Source organism: Perissodus microlepis, chromosome 9, assembly GCF_051167445.1.
Source record: "Perissodus microlepis isolate ML-2025 ecotype Zambia chromosome 9, ASM5116744v1, whole genome shotgun sequence".
NCBI classification, from domain to species: domain Eukaryota; kingdom Metazoa; phylum Chordata; class Actinopteri; order Cichliformes; family Cichlidae; genus Perissodus; species Perissodus microlepis.
Window position 1 is genome coordinate 28,251,544 of NC_140469.1, and position 23,519 is coordinate 28,275,062.

The 23,519-nt window shown below is 42.4% G+C and overlaps 1 protein-coding gene and 1 pseudogene across 5 annotated transcripts in view; both read right to left on the reverse strand.

Moving 5' to 3' along the window:
• LOC146380690 (uncharacterized) overlaps positions 1–1,637 on the reverse strand; it is a 41,847-nt pseudogene extending 40,210 nt beyond the window's left edge. The window contains exon 1 of the transcript XR_014801346.1: positions 1,424–1,637. The product of XR_014801346.1 is annotated as an uncharacterized LOC146380690 (transcript). The remainder of the gene's footprint in view (positions 1–1,423) is intronic.
• Positions 1,638–9,401: 7,764 nt separating this feature from the next.
• Positions 9,402–23,519, reverse strand: part of LOC146380691 (uncharacterized) — a 42,293-nt gene continuing 28,175 nt past the window's right edge. For all 4 annotated transcript variants that reach the window (XM_084940011.1, XM_084940009.1, XM_084940006.1 and 1 more), the window contains exons 4-5: positions 14,009–14,605; positions 9,402–13,232 (exon numbers count right to left, since the gene is read on the reverse strand). In XM_084940011.1, coding sequence (XP_084796137.1) covers positions 12,654–13,232; positions 14,009–14,605 — 1,176 coding nt within the window. In that variant the 3' untranslated portion in view covers positions 9,402–12,653. The remainder of the gene's footprint in view (positions 13,233–14,008; positions 14,606–23,519) is intronic.

The window sequence follows — 23,519 nt, forward strand, 5'->3', positions numbered from 1 at the left end:
TCTCCGTCTGTGAGGTGCCCACACTTGAAAAAGACCAGACTTTGAATTTCACTCACTTTATTTTGACCAGCTAGTTTGATAGCTGGTAAGTAGATGGATAGATATAGATAGGTGAAAAACCTTTCAACACAAAAAATACAGAACATTTCATTAATCATTCAGATAAATTAAATGCATTATACAGAATAGAAATGAAATAACAAAAATATATACACTTCAGTAAAGCCATTTAACATAGCTAAAGCTAAATACTTTTGTCTAAACTATCATTTAACCCAGTTTAAGTCAGTTTTACATTCATTGGGTTTTTAAATCACAGAGCTCAGTAATCATATAAACATATAAACAGCAAATATGAGTCCAAGAGCTTACCGATAGCCCGTCTAGCTCAAAGTCTTCCTAACAGTAGAACATGGATTGTGCTTTGTTTGCTGTCCTCTCAGTATGTCGCACCCGGGTCAAATGACTGCTGCATGCATTTTAAGGTCTACTAGGCATGCCAGCCCTTGATTGCTCTAATTCAGCTCACCTGGCGGAGCGGCGCGCACCAGGCCACGCTTAGTTATAGATTGCACACAAGGTCTAATCAGCAGCCATGCGCAAGCAGCAGCACAGAGCAGGTAGTGGGCAGGAGGAGGAAGAGAGGAGTAACAGCCACACCTACTAGGTCAGCGCGACAGGCGCACTGTCGATTTTTGAGAGAATGAAAGGATTTTAGGGCTGCATGTCGTTAGCGCGATTAGCTCGCTAACACGTTGATGCCGTCCAGCCCCAGGCACGGGGCGATCTGCGGTAACTCGCTAACGGAGATTTGCCGCGTTCATCTTGTCATTGCCTGCAGGTGAAGCGATGGGGGAAGAGGGGGAGTTGTGTTCAGTGAAGGAGAGCCGAGGCCGAGTAACGTTGCGTAGAGACAAAAGTGGACGAAAGAGAGGCAAACCTGCAGCTCCACAAGTATAATTATAATGTAACATAGACTATATCGATATAAACGATATTGTCACATCTTATATCTCGTATGAAAATATATCGATATTTTTAAAAAACTCGATATATATTGCCCAACCCCACTAAACAGTAACACATAAAAGCTAAGATGAAGATGAAAGAGGCAAAACTGTGTGCCATTGGGATTTGATCAACTGAATGTTAATTCTGTTGTACAGTTGTACACAGTGCATTTAATAAACTGGAAATGTAAAGCTACATGTAAGTCCTCGTGTGTTGAAATCAGATATTGGGTCTGTACATGTGACATTATGTTTTTTCATAAACTGAAAGATGCTGCAAAACAATCAGAGGCAGACTATTTAGTGAAGTGATTGTATATATAATAAAATGCAATACAGTCATATAACAGGTTGGGAGTATGAGAGTTTTAGACGTGACTGATTATTTGGTGAAACTGTGATATTTTCCTCACCTTCTGCGTTGAGCTCATTGTTTCCTCTGTAGTGACTCAGCTGAGTCCAGATGGCTGAAAATGTTCCTCTGCTGCTCCGTCAGACTCTTCTCCTCCTGCTGATCAGCTGGGACACAAAACAGATCTTTGTTAGGCTCCACACTGCACTGAAGAGTCAAAGTGTCTCATATGTTCATCTGACAACACAAAGTACAAATTTCACTCTGATTGCTTGTAGAAACCTTGTGAGACGTGTTGTGCTGCAAAGTGAGGAAACTTATACTTCAGGAGGAACTTTGTGACATTGGCTCTAATATTCTAAGCAGCCCTAAGACCTGTTACCCCCCCCACCCCCCACCCTTTCAACTCCTTCAGCCCCCCAGTCCCACCACCTCCACCATTCCCCAAACTTTGATTCTGTTCATCTGGACGTAGCTTTTGCAGTAGGAGAAACGTTTCGTCACTCATCCAAGTGACTTCTTCAGTTTCAGCTGACTGCAGCTTTCCCCAATCTTCAACAGTGCATTTACATAATGACTGAAACTAGCACCACTGAAGGAACAATGGGCTGGGAGGTCAGTTATTGAGCATTAATATGCAAATTCTCATGAACATTGATCAACAACCACTGATCAAAGCTCATTGATCAAATGCTGTGATTGCAGCGACTCCCCAACTCTCTGTGAATGGTACTCATGGCCATCGATCAGCGGTCTTTGATTAATGAGCTTTGATCAGTGGTTTCAGTGCTTTCCTTCCTGCTTTGACTGCAGCTGTGTTTGACACAGGAAGACATTATTACCTTCTTCACGATTATACTTTATTCTTTTTGGGGGAAGTGCAGCTTTAAACCTTCACATGATTCAAGTCAACCCAACAAATCAATCTGGACGATCACAAGCGGGAAAAACTTCTGTAGATAAAATGAAATCAAACCCAACATTCAATCCACAACATGATTAAAAACATGATTCTACCAAATCACCAAGAGCTGCACATTAACCACCACAATATATTTTTATTCTCTGTGCTTTCAAATATGAACACTGTTTACTTTCATCTCTGTTTCATTAGTTTTTGTTAACATCTTCCTGCGCATCACTTTACAGCAGCCAGACTCATTAAAATGAGACTTTGTAGGAGTTCACTTCCTCTCATGTGTTCATCCACAGCAGCTGGACAATAAAGTTTATTGTGACCCTGATACTGCAGCAGATCGCTCTCATCCATTTCCTGTTATCACTTCAAATAGAAATGAGGCTGTAGAGGTTTGGTGCATGCAGAAAAACAGCTGCAGGGACAATGAAAAGACTTTTCTGCTCCAACTTCTCCCAGCATGCTGAGCTAATGATTAGTTGGTGTTTTTCTCCAAACACTCTCTCACTCTTCTCTCAACGTGTTCACAATAAACTGTGAACAGACACCGAGGAGAGCAGCAGAAGACCTCATTCAGGAGCTAAACTCAACATGAACTGAACTCACAGTAAAGTTAGCTCGGTGCTTACCTTTAGATGAGCCCACAAACCGAGAGAAACTCCGTGATGAAGCTGGAACTCTTTCCAAACACAGGAAACAGATCAGGGAGCAGAGACCCACGTGGTTCACGCTGATCTCAGCTACGATCCAGGAGACAAGGGTGGGCAGATCGATGCAGATATCGATCCAAACGTTGGTACTACTTTATTCTCTATGAATGAAAAAGCAGCTCTCTGTGCAAAAACCTCCTCTCGTGGAACATTCTTACTTTACTCCGCCCCTTTCTTCTTCTTCTTCTTCTTTATATCGTTCATTGGCGGTTGTCAAACAACAAAATGGTGCATTACCGCCACCAACTGGTGTGGAGTGTAAACTGGAACATTGACCCTCAAATTCTTCCAAACAATTTAATTTTAAAAACTGGAATAAGTTTGATAACTTTCACTTCTTGAGTCCTTTTGCAGTAAATCAATAAGATCCAGTTTCATTTTTATGTTACTGAGGTTTTGGATCAGTTACCTTCTCACAGTGTAATATAACATGTTCTACAGTTTTCTTTTCTCTTTTTTGAATGCTTTGAATGGAGGTTATAATCCACCATCACTGAACAGAAATGAAACTCTAAGTAGGAAGTCATCAGTTCAGTTTTTGATCAATTTGAGTGTATTTTACTGTGCAGGCTGAGTTTGATTAGATGAAATAGGTTTTCTTAGTGGTTATATTAATGTCATTAAATAGTTTTTTAATTTTTTATTAATGTACGTATGTATTTCCTTTTATATATAGCACTAATTTACAATGGGCGTTCCCAAGTTGTGTTATTGCAGGGTAAATGTTATTTAGAGATTTGTAAACATATTCTAATAATATCTTTAACAGGAGTGACTGATTTTAAAAATGGGATTCTTTATGTCTGTGTAATATTTCATTAATCTCTGTTACTCTGTTATTTCTCTCCATACTCAACCTTGTTTTTCCCCTATAACACACAGTTATACATCACATATTATAAATCTGACTTTGATAAATATTTAGATCATGTGAAAACACAGAGCAGCTCTCTATGAACAGTGTGAAGCAGGGGTGTCAAACTCATTTTCCATCAGTGTAAAGAAGTTACATATTTAACTGTTTTTCTACATGATGAAGAAAAAGCTGCTGTCAGCATGACTCTGAACCAAAGTGGGAAAAATGTGCAAGATTACAGAAAAAGTACTTGTAGCTTATTGCACAAACTGAAAACAGAAACTTTTCTGTCATTAATTACTTTGTGTAGTATGAATGGGTATAAGGACGGTTTTTATCCGTTGGAAATGCTGTAAAAGTTGAAAGTCTGCTTGTGCTTGTTTGCAGTGAGCAGCAGATCAAACAAGTTAAGAATTATAACTGGCTTCAAACACACATTCAGGCCTGTGAGACTCATTCAGACACTCAGTGAGCCACGACTCTGTGTTACAAGCACACATTTCTGTCACGGTCCTGGGTCTGTGTCCCTGTGTTTTGTGTCGTTGGGTTAATTCTGTTCTTCGAATTCTGGTTTTCTGTTGTGTTATAATTATTGTTCCTGGTTTCTATTCTCTTCTTCACCTCATGTTTCCATGTCTCAGTGTTGAGATTGCGTGTCTGTGTCTGTCTTGTATTTCCTGTTTTACTTTGACAGTCTATCTTGTGTCATGTCTTCAGCTCTGCTCCCCGCCTCGTCACATCTGATTAATTAAAGCTGTGTTCCCACCTGTTCTCCATCCTCTCATTGTCCTCTTTGTGTATATTTGCTGTGTGTTTCCTTCTGCTCCCTGTTGGATCGTCTTTTTGTCATCCTGGTATTTCACTCTGCATTTCCTCCTTAGTGTTTGTCTCATGCTCCTCCTTCCCAATTGTCAGGTTTTTGCTATGTTCTCCATGTTTCACTTGATCCTCTGTTTAGCTGTTTCCAGTTCAGGTTTTCCTTCAGTTCCCTGTTTGCTTCTTACTTTGTAGCGTTGTGTCCAGCCAATAATAAAGGCTCTGTTTCTTTGTTTTTGTTAAATTCACCTCTCCACAGATTCTGCCTCACTGACCGTGACTATTTCTGCATCTCTCCCATTCAAAAACACTCCATACACAGTTTATTTTATGTAATATTCAATATTAACCTGTAAATTTAGTCTTTTCAAGGAAGCATTTTTTTCTTTTTATGGCATTCAAGCCTTTTTTGTGTGGATTTTCTCCTGCTAAGCAGAATAAGCAGAACACACATGAACTTAAAGCCTGGACATATTTGAAACCTTGTTGTCTCTTCATTATCAGCTATTTGAGTTTGCACCGCTGCAGTAAACCTCAACAAGCAGACGACCCCCTATGAGCGATCACTTTGTGATGGTGGGAAGGAAAAGCAGAGAGAAGAGTCTGTTTCCCAAATCCAAACTGGAAGTTGGTTCGACAGGAGAGAGGCCTGATATCTGAAAGCTCTGCTCTCATTCTAGTTTTCAAAACTAATAACCAAAAGTACGACTGCAGTCTGAGAGCGACGTGCTCTGTTGCGATCATACGGTACTCGCCTCTGTCAGTGCGCCCCAGTGCAGCTGTGGCTACAATGTAGCTTGCTATCGCCAGTGTGTGAATGTGTGTGTGAATGGGTGAATGACTGAATGTAGTGTAAAGCGCTTTGGGGTCCTTAAGGACTAGAAAAGCGCTATACAAATGCAGGCCATTTACCATTTACTACAGTATAAGGTCTTTAAGAAATGATGGGGCCTGATTATTCAGGACTTTATATTCAATTCTAGATTTAACATGGAGCCAGTGAAGAGAAGCTAACAAGGTAGAAAGATGATTTGTCTGCTGTCAGTGTCATCCAGGGAAGGACAGATGTTGTTTTGCTTTGCTGTGTTTTAATGTGAAGTGTGCTTATCTATTTTTTATATTGCATGTTTTTGGTTATACCGTCAATCTGTTCTGGAGAGACTCCGCCCTTTTCCCATTTTACTAATTGGACACACCTGAGAGGAAAGGAGGGCGTGGTAATTTACAGAGAGTGCTCAGTGACACATAAGACTGGTGGAGCTTGGCGTGAAGAGGCAGGAGGATACAGCGCCAGCAAGCAGGGACGCGGGGCGAGCGGTCCGACTGCTGCAGCAACAGGAGGCCATTACGCGTCTGCGGGAAATTAGAGGCGGCAGGGCGGGCCGGTGCCGATTGGCGGTTACAAAGAAACGGCGGGCAGAGTTGAGAGCTCTGCCCACCCGGGGTAAGTGTTTTGACTTGTCCCCATTAATGAAGGATAGCTGCCTAAAAGAGTAGTGACTGCCGCTGCCTTTCTTTCTTTAGTGCACCGGGGCACAGAACGCGGAGAGGAAGGCGAGGACGCCGCCGGGTTTCCCTTTTGTACCGCTTCACTGGATTTTTAATTCTTAGTGACTTTTATACCGTGGCGGACGCCACGGGACTTTTAATGTTGTGTTTTATTGATTTTTATTGTGTTGTCCCCTGGCCAGGGTTGTTTTAATTCATTTTACATTTTTAACTGTTTAAATATAATAAATTATATTTTAATTATACAGTCTTTAATTCGTGTGCTTTCCCTTGGCGGCTCCACTGCTCTGTCCGTTTGGAAGAAGGTTTCCCTCCTTTAAAAACACTGTGGAAAAAAAAAAATCACTTTCGCTCCGTTACATCAGGACTCTAACTCCAGCATTTTGGATTAACTGGAAGCTTTTTAGAACATGGTTATATTAAGTATATTATGTTGTGTTTTGTCAACATAAAGAAAACACACTAATTAAAACAAACAGCTGCTTATGTTGATTATGAGTTTAACCCTTTAAGACCTAGCATAGAACCAAGTTCGCCAGAGCGTAAATTATATTTTTACATGCTGTAGTGCCATTTTTTTTTTTTTTTTTTTTTTTTTTTTTTTTGGGGAGCATTTCAAGTTGATATACATCAATTTAACCATTATAGCCCAAATTTTAATATATATGCATTAAGTGCATAGTAATTACATAAAATTGAAAAAAATGCAAAATCGTTTTTGTTTTTTTAACATATATATTTAACATATAACATATATTTCTAGTTAGAGAAATTTAAGCGGCTTATCCCTCAAAACTGTAAATACAAAAAAGTTGCACAAAATAGTTTCCCACTAGGGGTGGGCGATAAACGATATACGATAGAAACTATATAAATTTGGCCATTTTGACTATATTGCTCTATCGCGATAGCGCATGTTGATGATGTCATCAAGCTGCGCCTGTTTTGGTCAAAAGCATTGTATGGGCTCAAAATGTGGTCATAAATATTTTGTACTTGTAAAAAAGATTTGTGTGTGCGTAAAAAAAGATTTGTGTGTGGACTTAGCCCAAAAAAACCCCTGCAAGTTACAAGTACGAATTTTGACCCCATTTTTCTTCCTTTCATCTGATTGGTCAATGTCATGTCAATCACAAATGTAACAATCCAATCAGAGAACAGATGGGTTTGGCTGTCGGAGGGGCGCTTTTTTTGAACTGCAGGTCCTTGAAGGGTAATACAGTTTGAAGCTGGAGGATCTCTATATAAATATCCGATAGCAGCTAGGTCCCCTAACTTTCAGCAGCTGTTGAAAGGATAAAGTTGTGCTATATCAGTGGTTAGAAATACCATTATTACTTTAGGATTAGTTTAACACAAAGTCAGGGCTGACCCGGGACCATTGCTGTGAGTCACAGTGCGCAGCATAAAAGTCCTTTCACATCGGACGCAGGATGTGCTGCTAATGCTAACTAAAAGCAAAGGATCCAGAATTTGTTGCGCTGGCTGCTGGGCTCTGGGTTTTTGCAGCAGCTCTACCTGTACTAGACGCACCTGCTCCTTGTCTTTTCTATCTCTGACTTTGTCCTCTACAAGAGGTTGTTTTTTGTTTGTTTGTTTTTTTGCTGGTTCTTCAAATGTTCAATAAAAACATGTATGCTAATTCATAACGAAGAAAGCTTTGTAATGAAGACTGTCATTTCCAAAACACTGCCCGCCCCCACCCCGCGGTCCGCAGCGCTGTTGAAAAGGCTGTGGAAGTCCCTATATTAAACACGTAGACCTGTGACACAAAAATCACCAAACTCGGACGACCACAGACTGTTTTCCTTCGTGGTGATGAAGGAAAACGCTGGGTTGGCATGTAAAAGGGCATTTATTCCCTTCAAAGAACTGCAGTTCAAAAAAAGCGCCCCTCCGACAGCCAAACCCATCTGTTCTCTGATTGGATTGTTACATTTGTGATTGACATGACATTGACCAATCAGAAGAAAGGAAGAAAAATAGGGTCAAAATTCGTACTTGTAACTTGCAGGGGGTTTTTTGGGCTAAGTCCACACACAAATCTTTTTTACAAGTACAAAATATTTATGACCACATTTTGAGCCCATAGCATTGCAGCGGCTACAACAATTATCATCTTCAAATTATGGCGGGCGACAGTCATAGCAAAGAGATGAAGCACTTTTGAAATAAGGGGAAAGCCAAAAACTGCGCTTCCTCCACTTCCGTAACATTGATTCATTAATGTTGAATTCTCTCGCAGCTGTTCTATTCCCATGTTGTTGCAGTTTATTAATAACCAACCTTGTATTTTGGATGAATAATCTCAGTTGTTCTCCTGACTGAAGTTTGCCCCGTGTATAGCATCCTGCTATGCGATTGCATTTGTCCCTGACCACCAGAATCCCTCACGTTAACTTTAAATGAGTGAGTTGGCGTTCATCCTCCAGCTTCACTGTGCTAATGTTATGCTAACATAGCTGTGTCGCTAGCAATCACGTAGCACAACATTATATACCAGGTAGTCCAACTTCAGTAACCCTGAAAACGCCACTGCTGTTTAGTTTTCTGTCTTCATTTATGTTGGAAGTGGTAGCAGAGCTGTACGTTTTAATTAGTTTCAAAAATATCTCAGTCAGAACATGGTATGTCATGTTTAGGTGTAAACTAGCGAGCTAACGTCCTGTTAACTTCTAACTCCATTAAATTTAATAAATTCTGTTTTCATGGATGTTAAACTTAATTGTTACACCCATAAAGCAGCAATGCTGATGATTTAATTAAAGATGAAAGAATTTAGACCGTTTTTAACTCTTAGTGTTCGTTTGACTTTGGGACCGCGAAGCTCCTCACTACGGCAGCCGTAATGCTCTGACAATCCATCAAGCAGTCCGGCTTACCAAAGTTGTACTAAAACATTTTTTAACAGATTTCTGCACGCCCAAATCGGCTCGATGTCAGTAAGCACAACCAGAATTCATACATAGGGCACACTCTCGATTTTTGAGAAAATTAAAGGATTTTAAGTGCGCATTATAGTGTGGAAAATACGTTATACAGAAGAAAAGAATATATCGTGATATATATCGTTACCGCACATTTTGGGCCATATCGCCCAGCCCTATTTCCCACCACAGGAAATTTATTTTAAGTGTCTTAATAGTTTTATTTTTAAAATACACCAATTTTTATATACTGCAGGAAAAACGAAAATAATTAAAATTTGCAAAAAAACAGCATGTGCATCAAAATAAACTATTTCCAGCAGTGCAATATGAGTCCTAAGCATCCCAGAAACGATACAGAAAGCCATAAAGTCAAACATAACTTTTAAAAACACAAGTATAGTCTCATAAGTCCCTGATGGTAAAAAACTACATTTCCGCAAAATGACGTCATTTCCGGTTTCGGGCAGGTCATGGCGGACATGCGATAGTTCGCAAAGCTTTATGTGGAAGGAAACTGGGACCTAGGACAAGCTGATGGCATAAGATGTAAGTACAACTCCTCCGGTTTCATATGCAAAAAAAAAAAATGTTGTGGTAGCTTACGTGGTTGCAGAGCTACCGGGATTTAAAGATAGTTACGCAAAATGGAGCATGCACCGACCGGCTTTAAAGGGTTAATATCCAGGTGTTGGAGCACTAAATGAAAAACACTTAAAATGAGCAGTGTTACAATTTATGAAACTGATGAAAGATTTTATTACTAAAACATGCAGGAGTGGTTTTTAACTGAAAGGAGCCATAATAAGTCATGATACATTCATACAATATGCATAAGAGGGCAAACCATGTTTCATTCGTACATCATTCTACCAGTAATCTAGTTCATCAGTTTGTAGCTTCACATAACAAAAGTAATTTTTGTTACAGGTTTTTCAATCACGTTTGTTTTTGTGTGAAGACGAACTACACGTACCAGACCTTTCTTATCTGCAAAGGTTGTTATGATTTTTTCAGAATACCCAAGACCCTCGAGGTTTTTACATTGGGATCTAACCATGACAACATCTCCAGGCACAAAACAACTTTTTCTTTTTATCCATTTCTGTCATTCTTGTAGCAATGGTAAATATTCTCAAATCCACAGTTTCCAGAGAGGTCTGTCATGTACTGGATTTGTTCCCACCTTCTTCTAGGAGTAAAAAGTATTTTTTTTGTCAAATAGTCCCGGAGGAAGAGCTGGTTTTCACTTCATGACAAGCAATAACTTTGTGATGTTGCATTAAACATGAGTCGGTATCTAAAAAGTAATCCCTTCAAGGTGCACGGCTCTGCTTGTCATGCAAGTGAACACTACTACATACCGTTTTACAATACTACGCTGTACTGTTGGCTGGGTTTTCCTCCATACAGTTTACAGAATAAACATTTTGCTATGACCCTTTGCACAGCTGAAACTCCATTTGTTATCCAAAATCTGGGAAACATGCTCTTTGGCCAGTCCTCTTGAAGATCCTGTTTCGTTTTTCTCTCAGTTTAAATGGAAACTTTTGAATCAGAATTTTAACGTTAGCTGGCATGCTTAACTCCTCCAAACACTGCAGTTCCTTCATAGCATTGCAACACTATGTATAGATATAGACAATATAGATGTCATTGTCATGGTTCTGGGTCATTTGACCCAGTGTTTTGAGTTTGTTGTGTCTTTGGTGTCTATCATGTATTAAGCCAGCGGTCCCCAGCCTTTTTTGCACCACGGACCAGTTTAATGTCAAAACATATTTTTCCGGACCGGCATTTAAGGTGTTGCAGATAAATACAAAAGAATAAAATGATATGACCAAGACAAAAACTGTGGTATTTTGTAAATATAACAATAAACCTGTATTCACTAACTTTATTAGAAGCCTCCTTCTGAAAATGGGCCAACAACAGAGTAACATCCTCCTCTCTGCCTCTTAATGCTCTCTGGCCGCTATGGTAACACGTAAATATTTGAAATTTATTCATAACACACGGGAGAAGTCGCAGGGGAACTGAGTTAATGATTAAAAACTCGGAAAACCATAAATTTCATGCCCGAGCCTCAACTCTCGCGACCTGGTACGAAACAAACGACGGACCGCTGGTCTAAGCTCACGTCCATCATGGACAACACCTCCCACCTCTGCATGAGACGGTACAAGCACTGAGCAGCTCGTTCAGCAGTAGACTTTTACACCCACAGTGCAGGAAGGAGCGTTACTGCAGGTCATTCTTACCAGCAGCTGTCAGACTCTAACCAGGGGTGCACATAACTTTTTTAGTGAGCTACTCAGGTGAGTCCCAGGACGGTTTTTAGTACGCATTGAAAACGCTCTATTGCAGGTATGTTACAAGTCACTGTTATCACTTGTAGCCAGTTGCATTATAATGGCTGGCAGGTGGTCTTCATGCCTCCATGTATTATGAGACTTACCCAGTTTTACAAAGGGGATCCCATTTTCTTCACACAGCTTCTTCAGTGTAGCATTTTTTTTTTTTTGCTCCACTTTTTTTTTTTACTACAAATAAAACTGCAGCAGCTTGACCACACAGCGATTAAACGTCTCACAGTAAGGATCCTTGTGATCAACTGAATTTAAGAAATCTCCCAGTGTGTGTGCTGTGCACAGAATGTGCACAAGGGAGTCTCCAACTGTAGCAAGTTGCCGGAGTTTTGGCACAACGCCATTGGACATAGCCACGTTGATAGCAGCCTCGTTTGTGCACGCAGCGACCAACTTTGTTGTCCAGTCATCCAAGCCTGTGTCCTCAGGAAGTCTCACAAGTCCATCCCTGCGCGGTGCGGTCAGCACCCAGTTTAATCAGTCACACAGACACAATGTAAATGATTTCCTGCTCGACTTTTGTGATGTCCACAGATCAATCGGAAAGTATCCCCCAAAAATCGGCAGACTGCAATTTGGCTCCTAACTCCCAGCTGATGGTGTGATGCTGTGAACGATCCGTGCCCCCTTCACGTGAAAGATATGCACGTCTGACATTTACTCCTAGCCGCTACAATAATAATATCCTCAGAAAATAAATATGGACATTTCTTCTCAGCTGGCTTGTTTATTAGCAATGACTTGCACCACATTTCAGTGCACTCATTGTTAGCTTCAAGCCACGGCACTTAGGAGCCAGTTTTCTGAAAAAAGTCTTTTCTTCGGCTCTGGCTTCAGTTGGTGTTTCTTAGGTGGTGGCGAAACACCAAAGAAGCTGTAGGAACACCTGTCAGGTTGAATGAGATGGTCGAGTACGCAAAGGCGCTTGGTAACATAAGTGTCACTACGCATTCTTAATTTTTGTCGCACATGCGCACCTGAGTAGCAGTTAGGTGCATCCCTGTCTATAACACAGTTTAACATGTTTGTCTTACTCATCACCTGTTTAATTTTTCTCAGTACACTAGAGGAACATGTTCATTCACAGCTGCCTCATCACATTTTTACACCTGAATTCTGTGGAGCCTGATCTCAAGGGTTTTAAGTCTGACCCTCAAACCAGAAGAGGATCTTTCAGTCTCTTCAGATTCACTGTGATGGGAGTGATTTCAGCCCTGAGTGATCACGCTGATGTTTGCACAGAGCAGATAATGAGGTGAATGTTTTGGCACATTGGTAACAGTGAAACAGTTTATTAGTAACGTGGGATCGTTTGTGTTCGGAGTATGAACTGAGATTCCTGAAGCTCTTGTCACAGTGGTCACAACTGTAGTTTCCTTCCATGTGTGTATGTTCATGAAGGTTACGACTACCTGAATGTGAGAAGCTTTTTTCACAGTGTCTGCACTTGTATGGTTTCTCTCCTGTGTGGACTCGTTTGTGTCTTTTAAGGGTGACTGCAGTGATGAAAGCTGACCCACACTGATCACAAACGTGCTTTTTAACCCCACTGTGAATGAGTTCATGACGTTTTAAGTGATGTGATGTGGTGAAGCTTCTCCCACATTCTTTGCAGTATTTTAGTTTGTCTCCAGTGTGTCTATGTTGATGTGTTTTTAGGGCGGCTTGCCAACTGAAAGTTTTTCCACAGAGGTCACAACAAAAGTCTTTCCCACCACCACAGTGATGACAGGGTTGAGAACTGGATCCATCTGTGTCGCTCTGCTTCTAAACAAAGACACAAAGACAGTGTAAGTCAGTCCTTCAACATTTTGATCCTGAACGTCGCCTGAAATAAAGAGCATCTCTGCAGACGTCCAATTACATTTGACTGTTTCAGTTAACACACTCAGTTTACTGGGCTGCAATAACTACAATACTACCATCATAACACTACAGTAATACTTATTTCATGTTACAACAACATCTGAGTTACACTAAAGTACTACTTTGCTAATATTTGCAGGGTACCAACACAGTGCTAAACTACTAATGTAACACTGCAGTAATACTCATTTAATACTGCATTAATAACACTGTAACTGTGCAGTTAAAACACTCAGCTGAATGGGACACAAGACAAACACTACTACCCCCATGACACTGCAATTATAATATTAAATGAGTATTTTAACAACCATAAGAGAAGATTACTGAATGGTTTGGTTTGAGCTTATTTTCATTTGTGTTTTATTTTATTACATGTGCTCCTGACAGAGGAATCAGGCTCTGTAAACAAAAGGCCATTTATGCTGAAATAATAACAATATCATTATATACCAGGAAACTGCCTGAACATTAAATAACACCATCATATTAATTTTCAGCCCTTTTAGTTTTTCATGATCGTGTAAACAAAAATCATAACTGAAATGAAAATCTGAATAATCACTCAGAGCTGCTTTTCCATGCAGTAGAATTGCTAACATGCTAACACAGTTTAATGAGCAGAGTTGTTCCAAACAGTCAGGCTAAAATGATAAGATTAAAATATAAATACATACCTCACAGTAACTGCACTTGTAGAGTCTCTTTCTGGTGTGGATCTGTTGGTGTTGCCTCAGGTAACGTGGAGCTTTAAAAGTCTTCTCACACAGGTCACATTTATAAGGTCTCTCCTCAGTGTGGGTAAACATGTGTTGTTGTAACTGTGTGCCCGTTATAAACTGTTTATCACACTGTTCACAGCAGTACACATAATGTCTGGTGTGAATGTTTAGGTGTGTATTTCGGCTCCTTATGTGGCTGAACGTTTTTCCACAAATCTCACAGCTGTATGCCTTAATTCCAGAGTGGGTCACTAGATGATTCTGTAAGTGGCTCCTTTGAGTAAAAGTTCTGCCACACTGATCACAGCTGTACGCTTTAACTCCACTGTGGATGACTTGGTGTTGTTTTAGGGAACACTCCCAGGAAAAAGACTTTCCACACAAGTCACAGCTGAACGGTCTCTCTCCAGTGTGGATGACCTGATGACGTTTTAGTTCAGCCTTCACAGTAAACTCCTTCCCACACTCGTCACAGGTGTATGTTTTCTCTCCCTTTCTTCTGTGAGGTTTGTCGGCCTCCTGAGAGCGCTGACTTCTCGCTCCATGTTGGTCCTGCAGTGACAGAGATACAAACAGAGGCAGTGAGTGAAATGCAGTCGTGGAACAAACTCAACCTTCAAACTCCCTCCATTAACACTAGTTTTAAACCTGAAGGTGGAGTGTGGCACCAAACACCTTAAAGGTCTCTTATCCCCACCTGCTGGTAGTTCTAACACATTACATCCAACCTGGTGTTAAAAATAATTCCTGACTGTTCAAACACTCTAAAATTATGCCCATCCCTCCTGCTGTACACAAATATTAAGACTAGCATGCTAACACACTCAGAAAAGTAGTAAATGTTTACCAGGTCTATACTTTTTTATATTTCACGTTGCTGTTTCCTATTAGATATTTTTATAGTGGTGCAACGGATCAACGGTTCGTATCGAATCACGGTTTTAAGTCATGGATCGGATCAATTTTCGGATCAGCAAAAGAGGAAAAGAAAGACAAAATTTTTACATTTACTTATTAACTTATTTAAATATATTTTTGCCTATTAAAAACATTCAACTCAAGACTCATTCCACGCAATTATATAAAAACATATTAAGGTGCAATATAGGGCAGTACAGGGCTTTGTATCTAACACGCCGCTGTGATATAATGAGCGGTCACGGTCACGTAGCTGTTCGTTGACCTGGAGGTCCACCCATTTGTAGTTAGGGCAACAGAAGATGCCTGGACAGTTCAGCCATAACTTTAAACTTTTCCTGCTCATACCTGCCTGGGTACGATCTTGTCACTGAAGTGGACGCACAACGGGATATTATAGTGTGGCTCAAGCACGTTCATCATAGTTTAAACTCCTTGTTTTGCACAACGGAATACGGCCTCCCGTCTGCAGCTAAACACTCCAGTAGCTTTTGTAATAGCTTTAGCCCGGTCAGATTGGGCAGCAAAGGGCTGCTTAAATACCGCAAACTGCTCTGCTCCTCCACTTAGACCGCTAGCACTGGACATAACTATCACTTGAGCGACTGGTACATACACATACTTTTTTTCCCCTTCTTTTTTGAATCTTCGGATCACGTGCGTGCCGAAACGTGGAATGGGATCGGTTCGGATTACGGATCAACCGTGATCCGTTGCACAACTACTAGCTTGGTTCAGTGAAGGAGAACATCAGAGTCTGATTGTAACCTGGGGGATTTTTTACTTTTACTCCCTACATTAAAAATATATATCTGTATTTTCTACAACTTACATTTACAAAACAGACTTTTTACTTTTCGTTTAAGGCATTTGCGGGGAGATATTTCATCACTGCAGGCATCAAACATCAAACCGATTTGAGCCTAAACAGTAACACATGAAAGCTAAGATGAAGATGAAAGAGGCAAAACTGTGTGCCATAGTCAGGGGTTAAAATGGGCTGGTGGGGTCCCCCCCCTCTTGCACAGCACTAAACAAATGCAGGTGCTCATAAGTTGCAGTCACAGTACTTCAGTACCTAGCTAGTCTGTTGTGTGCAGTTTGTCTCACAGTGTGTTGCTCGCTAAAGGTCCAGCTGCTGTACATCACAGGGAGAGAAAAGAAAGAGAGCTAACTTCACTCAGAGATGGAGAAAGATAAGACACACAGGACAGGAGAGGAAGAAGAGGTTAGATTTAAAGGGAAGGACTGCTCAGTGGGATTTGATCAACTCAATGTTAATTCAGTTGTACATTGTTGTACAGTTGTACACAGTGGATTTAATAAACTGGAAATGTAAAGCTTACATGTAAGTCCTCGTGTGTTGAAATCAGATATTGAGTCTTTACATGTGACATTATGTTTTTTCATATATTGAAAGATGCTGCAAAACAATCTGAGACAAACTATTTAGTGAAGTGATTGTATATATAATAAAATACAACAGAGTCATATAACAGGTTGGGAGTATGAGAGTTTTAGACGTGACTGATCAGGGCTCGCAAAATCGCTAGCCCGACGTCCCGGGGCTAGCGATTTTTCCAGTCGGGCTACCAAAATCTATCTCTGCCCTGCCCATCGGGCTATCATAGGAAGGAAAAATATATGTCAATGCTTTTGCATTCCTTCGGAAATGTAGCTGAGTAATTATGTCATTGGCATCGATGAGCCATTGTCAATATGTGACATATTGAAATCGCGTTTGAATTTTCGCTTGTTTTTTGCTTTCACTTTGCAATCGCGCGAACTGTGTATAGAGAGCGACAGCACTGATTGGTGAGTGACGATAATTTGCGCACCAGTTCCTCTGACATCGTCTTATCAATCGTTAGCTTACTATGCAAACATGACAAGTGAAATCTCCCGAGAGGTTGATTGCGCAGAAAATCGCTGAGCGTTATGTGAGTGCGTGTGTAAAAGCAGCAGGATATATATTTTAGTTCTGCTGAGCCAAATAAGACAGGTCAGGGTGAAGAACTGACAGCCAAAGAAAAGCTTACCACAAAACGGAAAAGTTATGACAAAGCAGACTATAAGGCAAAAAGAAAGAGCAGGTTTTTTTGGTCTTGTTTGGATCTTTAGCCATCAGAATTGTTGTCTTATGGCCAAGAAAGATGCCAAGCGGATTTATTTTACCAAGTGGATCATCATGGCCTTGCCATATTGGTCCATTTGATTGACCTTTATTATAATTATGTATTAATTTTAGGTTGCTACAAACGGGACAGACAGGACTGGGGGATAGGACAGGGAGAAAGAATGAAAGAAAGAGAGGGAGAGAAAGAAAAACAGAGGGGAGAAGAGACGGTGAGAAAGGGGGGAAGAAAAACAAAGAAAAACAAACAAAACACCTGGATCACCTGTATGGTGAAAAAAAACAGAAGAGAAAGCAAACAAAACAAAAAAAGAGCAACATAATAAATACAGCACCATCACAATAAACTAGCTAGCAGTAGATAACAGTAGATACTACAGGGAGTGCAGAATTATTAGGCAAATGAGTATTTTGTCCACATCATCCTCTTCATGCATGTTGTCTTACTCCAAGCTGTATAGGCTCGAAAGCCTACTACCAATTAAGCATATTAGGTGATGTGCATCTCTGTAATGAGAAGGGGTGTGGTCTAATGACATCAACACCCTATATCAGGTGTGCATAATTATTAGGCAACGTCCTTTCCTTTGGCAAACTGGGTCAAAAGAAGGACTTGACAGGCTCAGAAAAGTCAAAAATAGTGAGATATCTTGCAGAGGGATGCAGCAGTCCCAAAATTGCAAAGCTTCTGAAGCGTGATCATCGAACAATCAAGCGTTTCATTCAAAATAGTCAACAGGGTCGCAAGAAGCGTGTGGAAAAACCAAAGCGCAAAATAACTGCCCATGAACTGAGAAAAGTCAAGCGTGTAGCTGCCAAGATGCCACTTGCCACCAGTTTGGCCATATTTCAGAGCTCCAACATCATTGGAGTGCCCAAGAGCACAAGGTGTGCAATACTCAGAGACATGGCCAAGGTAAGAAAGGCTGAAAGACGACCACCACTGAACAAGACACACAAGCTGAAACGTCAAGACTGGGCCAAGAAATATCTCAAGACTGATTTTTCTAAGGTTTTATGGACTGATGAAATGAGAGTGAGTCTTGATGGGCCAGATGGATGGGCCCGTGGCTGGATTGGTAATGGGCAGAGAGCTCCAGTCCGACTCAGACGCCAGCAAGGTGGAGGTGGAGTACTGGTTTGGGCTGGTATCATCAAAGATGAGCTTGTGGGGCCTTTTCGGGTTGAGGATGGAGTCAAGCTCAACTCCCAGTCCTACTGCCAGTTCCTGGAAGACACCTTCTTCAAGCAGTGGTACAGGAAGAAGTCTGCATCCTTCAAGAAAAACATGATTTTCATGCAGGACAATGCTCCATCACACGCGTCCAAGTACTCCACAGCGTGGCTGGCAAGAAAGGGTATAAAAGAAGAAAAACTAATGACATGGCCACCTTGTTCACCTGATCTGGACCCCATTGAGAACCTGTGGTCCATCATCAAATGTGAGATTTACAAGGAGGGAAAACAGTACACCTCTCTGAACAGTGTCTGGGAGGCTGTGGTTGCTGCTGCACGCAATGTTGATGGTGAACAGATCAAAACACTGACAGAATCCATGGATGGCAGGCTTTTGAGTGTCCTTGCAAAGAAAGGTGGCTATATTGGTCGCTGATTTGTTTTTGTTTTGTTTTTGAATGTCAGAAATGTATATTTGTGAATGTGGATATGTTATATTGGTTTCACTGGTAAAAATAAATAATTGAAATGGGTATATATTTGTTTTTTGTTAAGTTGCCTAATAATTATGCACAGTAATAGTCACCTGCACACACAGATATCCCCCTAAAATAGCTAAAACTAAAAACAAACTAAAAACTACTTCCAAAAACATTCAGCTTTGATATTAATGAGTTTTGTGGGTTCATTGAGAACATGGTTGTTGTTCAATAATAAAATTATTCCTCAAAAATACAACTTGCCTAATAATTCTGCACTCCCTGTAAATATTAAACGCTATTGTGCAGCACGCACGATAGACAGCGCACAAGACATGTGCTTTGAGGCAGCAGCCAAGAAAGGTGTAGTCCGCGTCTGTGAACACCCGTGTGTACACCTATGTGCACACCTGTGTGGATCAGCATGCTTGTGTTCCAAAGGTTTCTCCATGTAACGATCTGCTAGGGAGTGTGGGGAGCCATAGCCCCGTCCCCCAGGGCATGAAGCAGGTATGGAGGAGATCCAGGCCCCAGACATCCAGAGGCCCCAGAGTACGAGGACCCGAGGAGGACCACCAAAAGGGGGGGAACCGTGCCACCCTCCTGGGAAGAGCTGAGTAGAGCCCCAAACGAGAGGTCACCCAGCAGCTACGGAGCAGAGGCCAGAGGGGGTTGCAGTGGCGTGCCCGCGGGCTCTGCTGGCAGCCAGCTGTGCCAGAGAGGACCGAGCTTCAGGCCCAGAGGCCAGAGGGCACCCCGCCCCCCAGAAGGGACCCAGCCGGGCCACAGGCGCCAGGCACACCAATCCGCCACCAGGAGTGAGCCGGTACATACATGAGCGCCCAGCCCCAGTCGACAAGAACCACCAACACACCAACATCTGAGGGCATCAGCCACCGGCAGGGAGTGTGGTGAGGGGAGATAGGCCTCCGTACTTTGGAGGGCCTGAGATGTACCCAGAGAGGTTGAGTCTAAGACCCAACCTGACATATAGACACAGACGAACAGGCACACGCGGACACAAACGTGCATTCCCACCCCCATATACACAACCAAATACTCGGCACTCACCCAACGTGTAGACAGACACAAATAGACACTGCACAGACAGTCACACTCCCCAAACACACTCTATATCCCAGGTCCAGGTACCCCTGCCCCCAGAGGGGCAAGCCGCACCAAGACCCAGGAGATGTAACGCTTCTCTCTGGGGTGGAGGCAAGCGGACCACCTCCTTATCTGCAGCAGCAGGGAGGCCCCGCATCCCATACCCCAATCTGAGGGCCAGCACCTCCTCCCAGCCCCCCAGCCCTGACGACTAACAGAACCGGGGTGAGTGAAGACCCCGAATCTCCCTACGCCCGCTCATATGTAGTGTTGCTGTGTGCTGTTCTAAAGTGCATTTAAAACACAGGAGAGCATGGTTCCTGCTTCCTATCAGAGAGCAGCACGGCTCCTCCCAAAAACCCTTAGTGTCTATATGCATTTAAAATTGAGGGTAGGGCACCAGCGCCAGAGGTGGGTTGGAATACACCGACCATCCTCTGGATGCTGTAAAACGTGCCCACCCCCAAGGCCCTATATGTATGTGTTATGTGAGAGTGTGAGTAATGTGGATGTCTAGGTTGCAGAATAAAATTGAGGCACAGGCGACAGGGGAAAGAGGGGGAGTGCCTCCCCTGCAGCCTGGTGACATACCTGCACCCCAAGTCCTGCGTGTGTGGGTGGGTGTGGTAGAGCGGGAATAGGGAGGCAGCTGAGGATAGTGAGGGAAGAAAGGGAGGGGCAAGCGGCCCCTCCCTAGGGCCAGCTCCCCCGCTGACCCCAGTAGGCACCCGCACACTCTGGAACCCACCAGGGCAAGGGGGCCCAGGCCCATCCGGACCGGGGACCGCAGCAGCAGCACCGCCCAGCCCCACAGAGTCCGGGGCATCCCACCCGACTCCACCCCAGAGAAAACTGCACCCACCCCATCATCCAATCATCTCCCAAACTACACAAGACAATAGACACCCAGGTTGAGTTCATTCTCTACCTCTCCTATATCTCTCCCCCACCTGCAGAGTGAGCTCCTGTAGAGAGGAGACCACCTGCAAAGATATAACAACCTCCCCACCAGTTAGAGAGCCCCCTAGTTGGGCTGATGCACCAGAGGTCCCCTGCACTGGGGCTGAGCCCCCCTGCACCCACCCGCCCACAGCTCCGGCGACACAACAGCCAGGACCCAAGCCCCCAAGGCCCAGCCAGCACCCCAGACCGGGGGCGGAGCACCCCCAGACCCCCAAGCCTCCACGCCCATCCCGGACCCACCCAGGGGCAGCCAGGCTACCAGGCCTGTAACCAACGTCCGCCAGCACAGACCCTCCCCCATCTCCGCTATACGCAGCAACAAGGAAAACACCATCTAAGAGCCACCAGAGCACCTAACCAGGTCATGGCCACATCCCCCGGGTTAGGCCCTCCAGGGAAAACGTCCCTAGGGACTCCCCAGACGCCCTAAGGCCGTCCCTACCCCCATATCAACCACAATAGCGAAGGCAGGACCAAACCATGACCCCCCACCCCCACTAGGTGATGGAGCCCAAAGGGATTGATCAAATGTGATGGCAGAGGCTGTATCAAGACTAATGTGATCTATTAGATGGTTTTTATATTGGTTAGAATTAAGATTATTTTTATTTTTCCAGTTAATGAGGACCATTTTCTTGGCAATGCATAGGGCCGTAAAAACAATGTGGGCTGTGTTTATTTCTGCAGTGACCTCATCCAAGTTGCCCAGCAAGCATACTAAAGGGGAGGCTGGAATGTTACATTTCAGACACTTTGATAAGTCTTCACATATCTCACGCCAAAATTTCTGAACTGGTGGACAGAACCAAAGAGCGTGGATGTAATTGTCCGGTGTATTTGCTGTGCAGTGTGAGCAGTTGTTGGAAGGCGTATAGCCCATCTTGAACATCCTATGACCAGTATAGTGCACTATGTAATATTTTGTATTGTATTAATTGCAAACTGGGATTTCTGATCCATTGAAAGGTTTTTAAGCATATCTGAGACCAAAGGTTTGGGTCTAAGCTGATCGATAAATCTGCTTCCCATTTTGCAATAGGAAGAGATATTGATTCATCTATTTTAGAAAGTGTTCTGTATATTTTAGACAATAATTTGGGGGGTTTTAGACTAAAAAAAAAAAAAATTGTACCACACTTGGTGGTATTTGTAATTCAGCTTCACTGGGTTTAAATTTCTTTTTTACTATGGATTTAATTTGTTGATATTCTAAAAATCTTTTCTTGTTGATCCCATATTGTGTAACTAGTCTGTCAAACGAAATAAATTCTGTTCCTTCCAATATACAGGGAGTGCAGAATTATTAGGCAAGTTGTATTTTTGAGGAATAATTTTATTATTGAACAACAACCATGTTCTCAATGAACCCACAAAACTCATTAATATCAAAGCTGAATGTTTTTGGAAGTAGTTTTTAGTTTGTTTTTAGTTTTAGCTATTTTAGGGGGATATCTGTGTGTGCAGGTGACTATTACTGTGCATAATTATTAGGCAACTTAACAAAAAACAAATATATACCCATTTCAATTATTTATTTTTACCAGTGAAACCAATATAACATCTCCACATTCACAAATATACATTTCTGACATTCAAAAACAAAACAAAAACAAATCAGCGACCAATATAGCCACCTTTCTTTGCAAGGACACTCAAAAGCCTGCCATCCATGGATTCTGTCAGTGTTTTGATCTGTTCACCATCAACATTGCGTGCAGCAGCAACCACAGCCTCCCAGACACTGTTCAGAGAGGTGTACTGTTTTCCCTCCTTGTAAATCTCACATTTGATGATGGACCACAGGTTCTCAATGGGGTTCAGATCAGGTGAACAAGGAGGCCATGTCATTAGTTTTTCTTCTTTTATACCCTTTCTTGCCAGCCACACTGTGGAGTACTTGGACGCGTGTGATGGAGCATTGTCCTGCATGAAAATCGTGTTTTTCTTGAAGGATGCAGACTTCTTCCTGTACCACTGCTTGAAGAAGGTGTCTTCCAGAAACTGGCAGTAGGACTGGGAGTTGAGCTTGACTCCATCCTCAACCCGAAAAGGCCCCACAAGCTCATCTTTGATGATACCAGCCCAAACCAGTACTCCACCTCCACCTTGCTGGCGTCTGAGTCGGACTGGAGCTCTCTGCCCATTACCAATCCAGCCACGGGCCCATTCATCTGGCCCATCAAGACTCACTCTCATTTCATCAGTCCATAAAACCTTAGAAAAATCAGTCTTGAGATATTTCTTGGCCCAGTCTTGACGTTTCAGCTTGTGTGTCTTGTTCAGTGGTGGTCGTCTTTCAGCCTTTCTTACCTTGGCCATGTCTCTGAGTATTGCACACCTTGTGCTTTTGGGCACTCCAGTGATGTTGCAGCTCTGAAATATGGCCAAACTGGTGGCAAGTGGCATCTTGGCAGCTGCACGCTTGACTTTTCTCAGTTCATGGGCAGTTATTTTGCGCCTTGGTTTTTCCACATGCTTCTTGCGACCCTGTTGACTATTTTGAATGAAACACTTGATTGTTCGATGATCACGCTTCAGAAGCTTTGCAATTTTGAGACTGCTGCATCCCTCTGCAAGATATCTCACTATTTTTGACTTTTCTGAGCCTGTCAAGTCCTTCTTTTGACCCATTTTGCCAAAGGAAAGGACATTGCCTAATAATTATGCACACCTGATATACGGTGTTGAT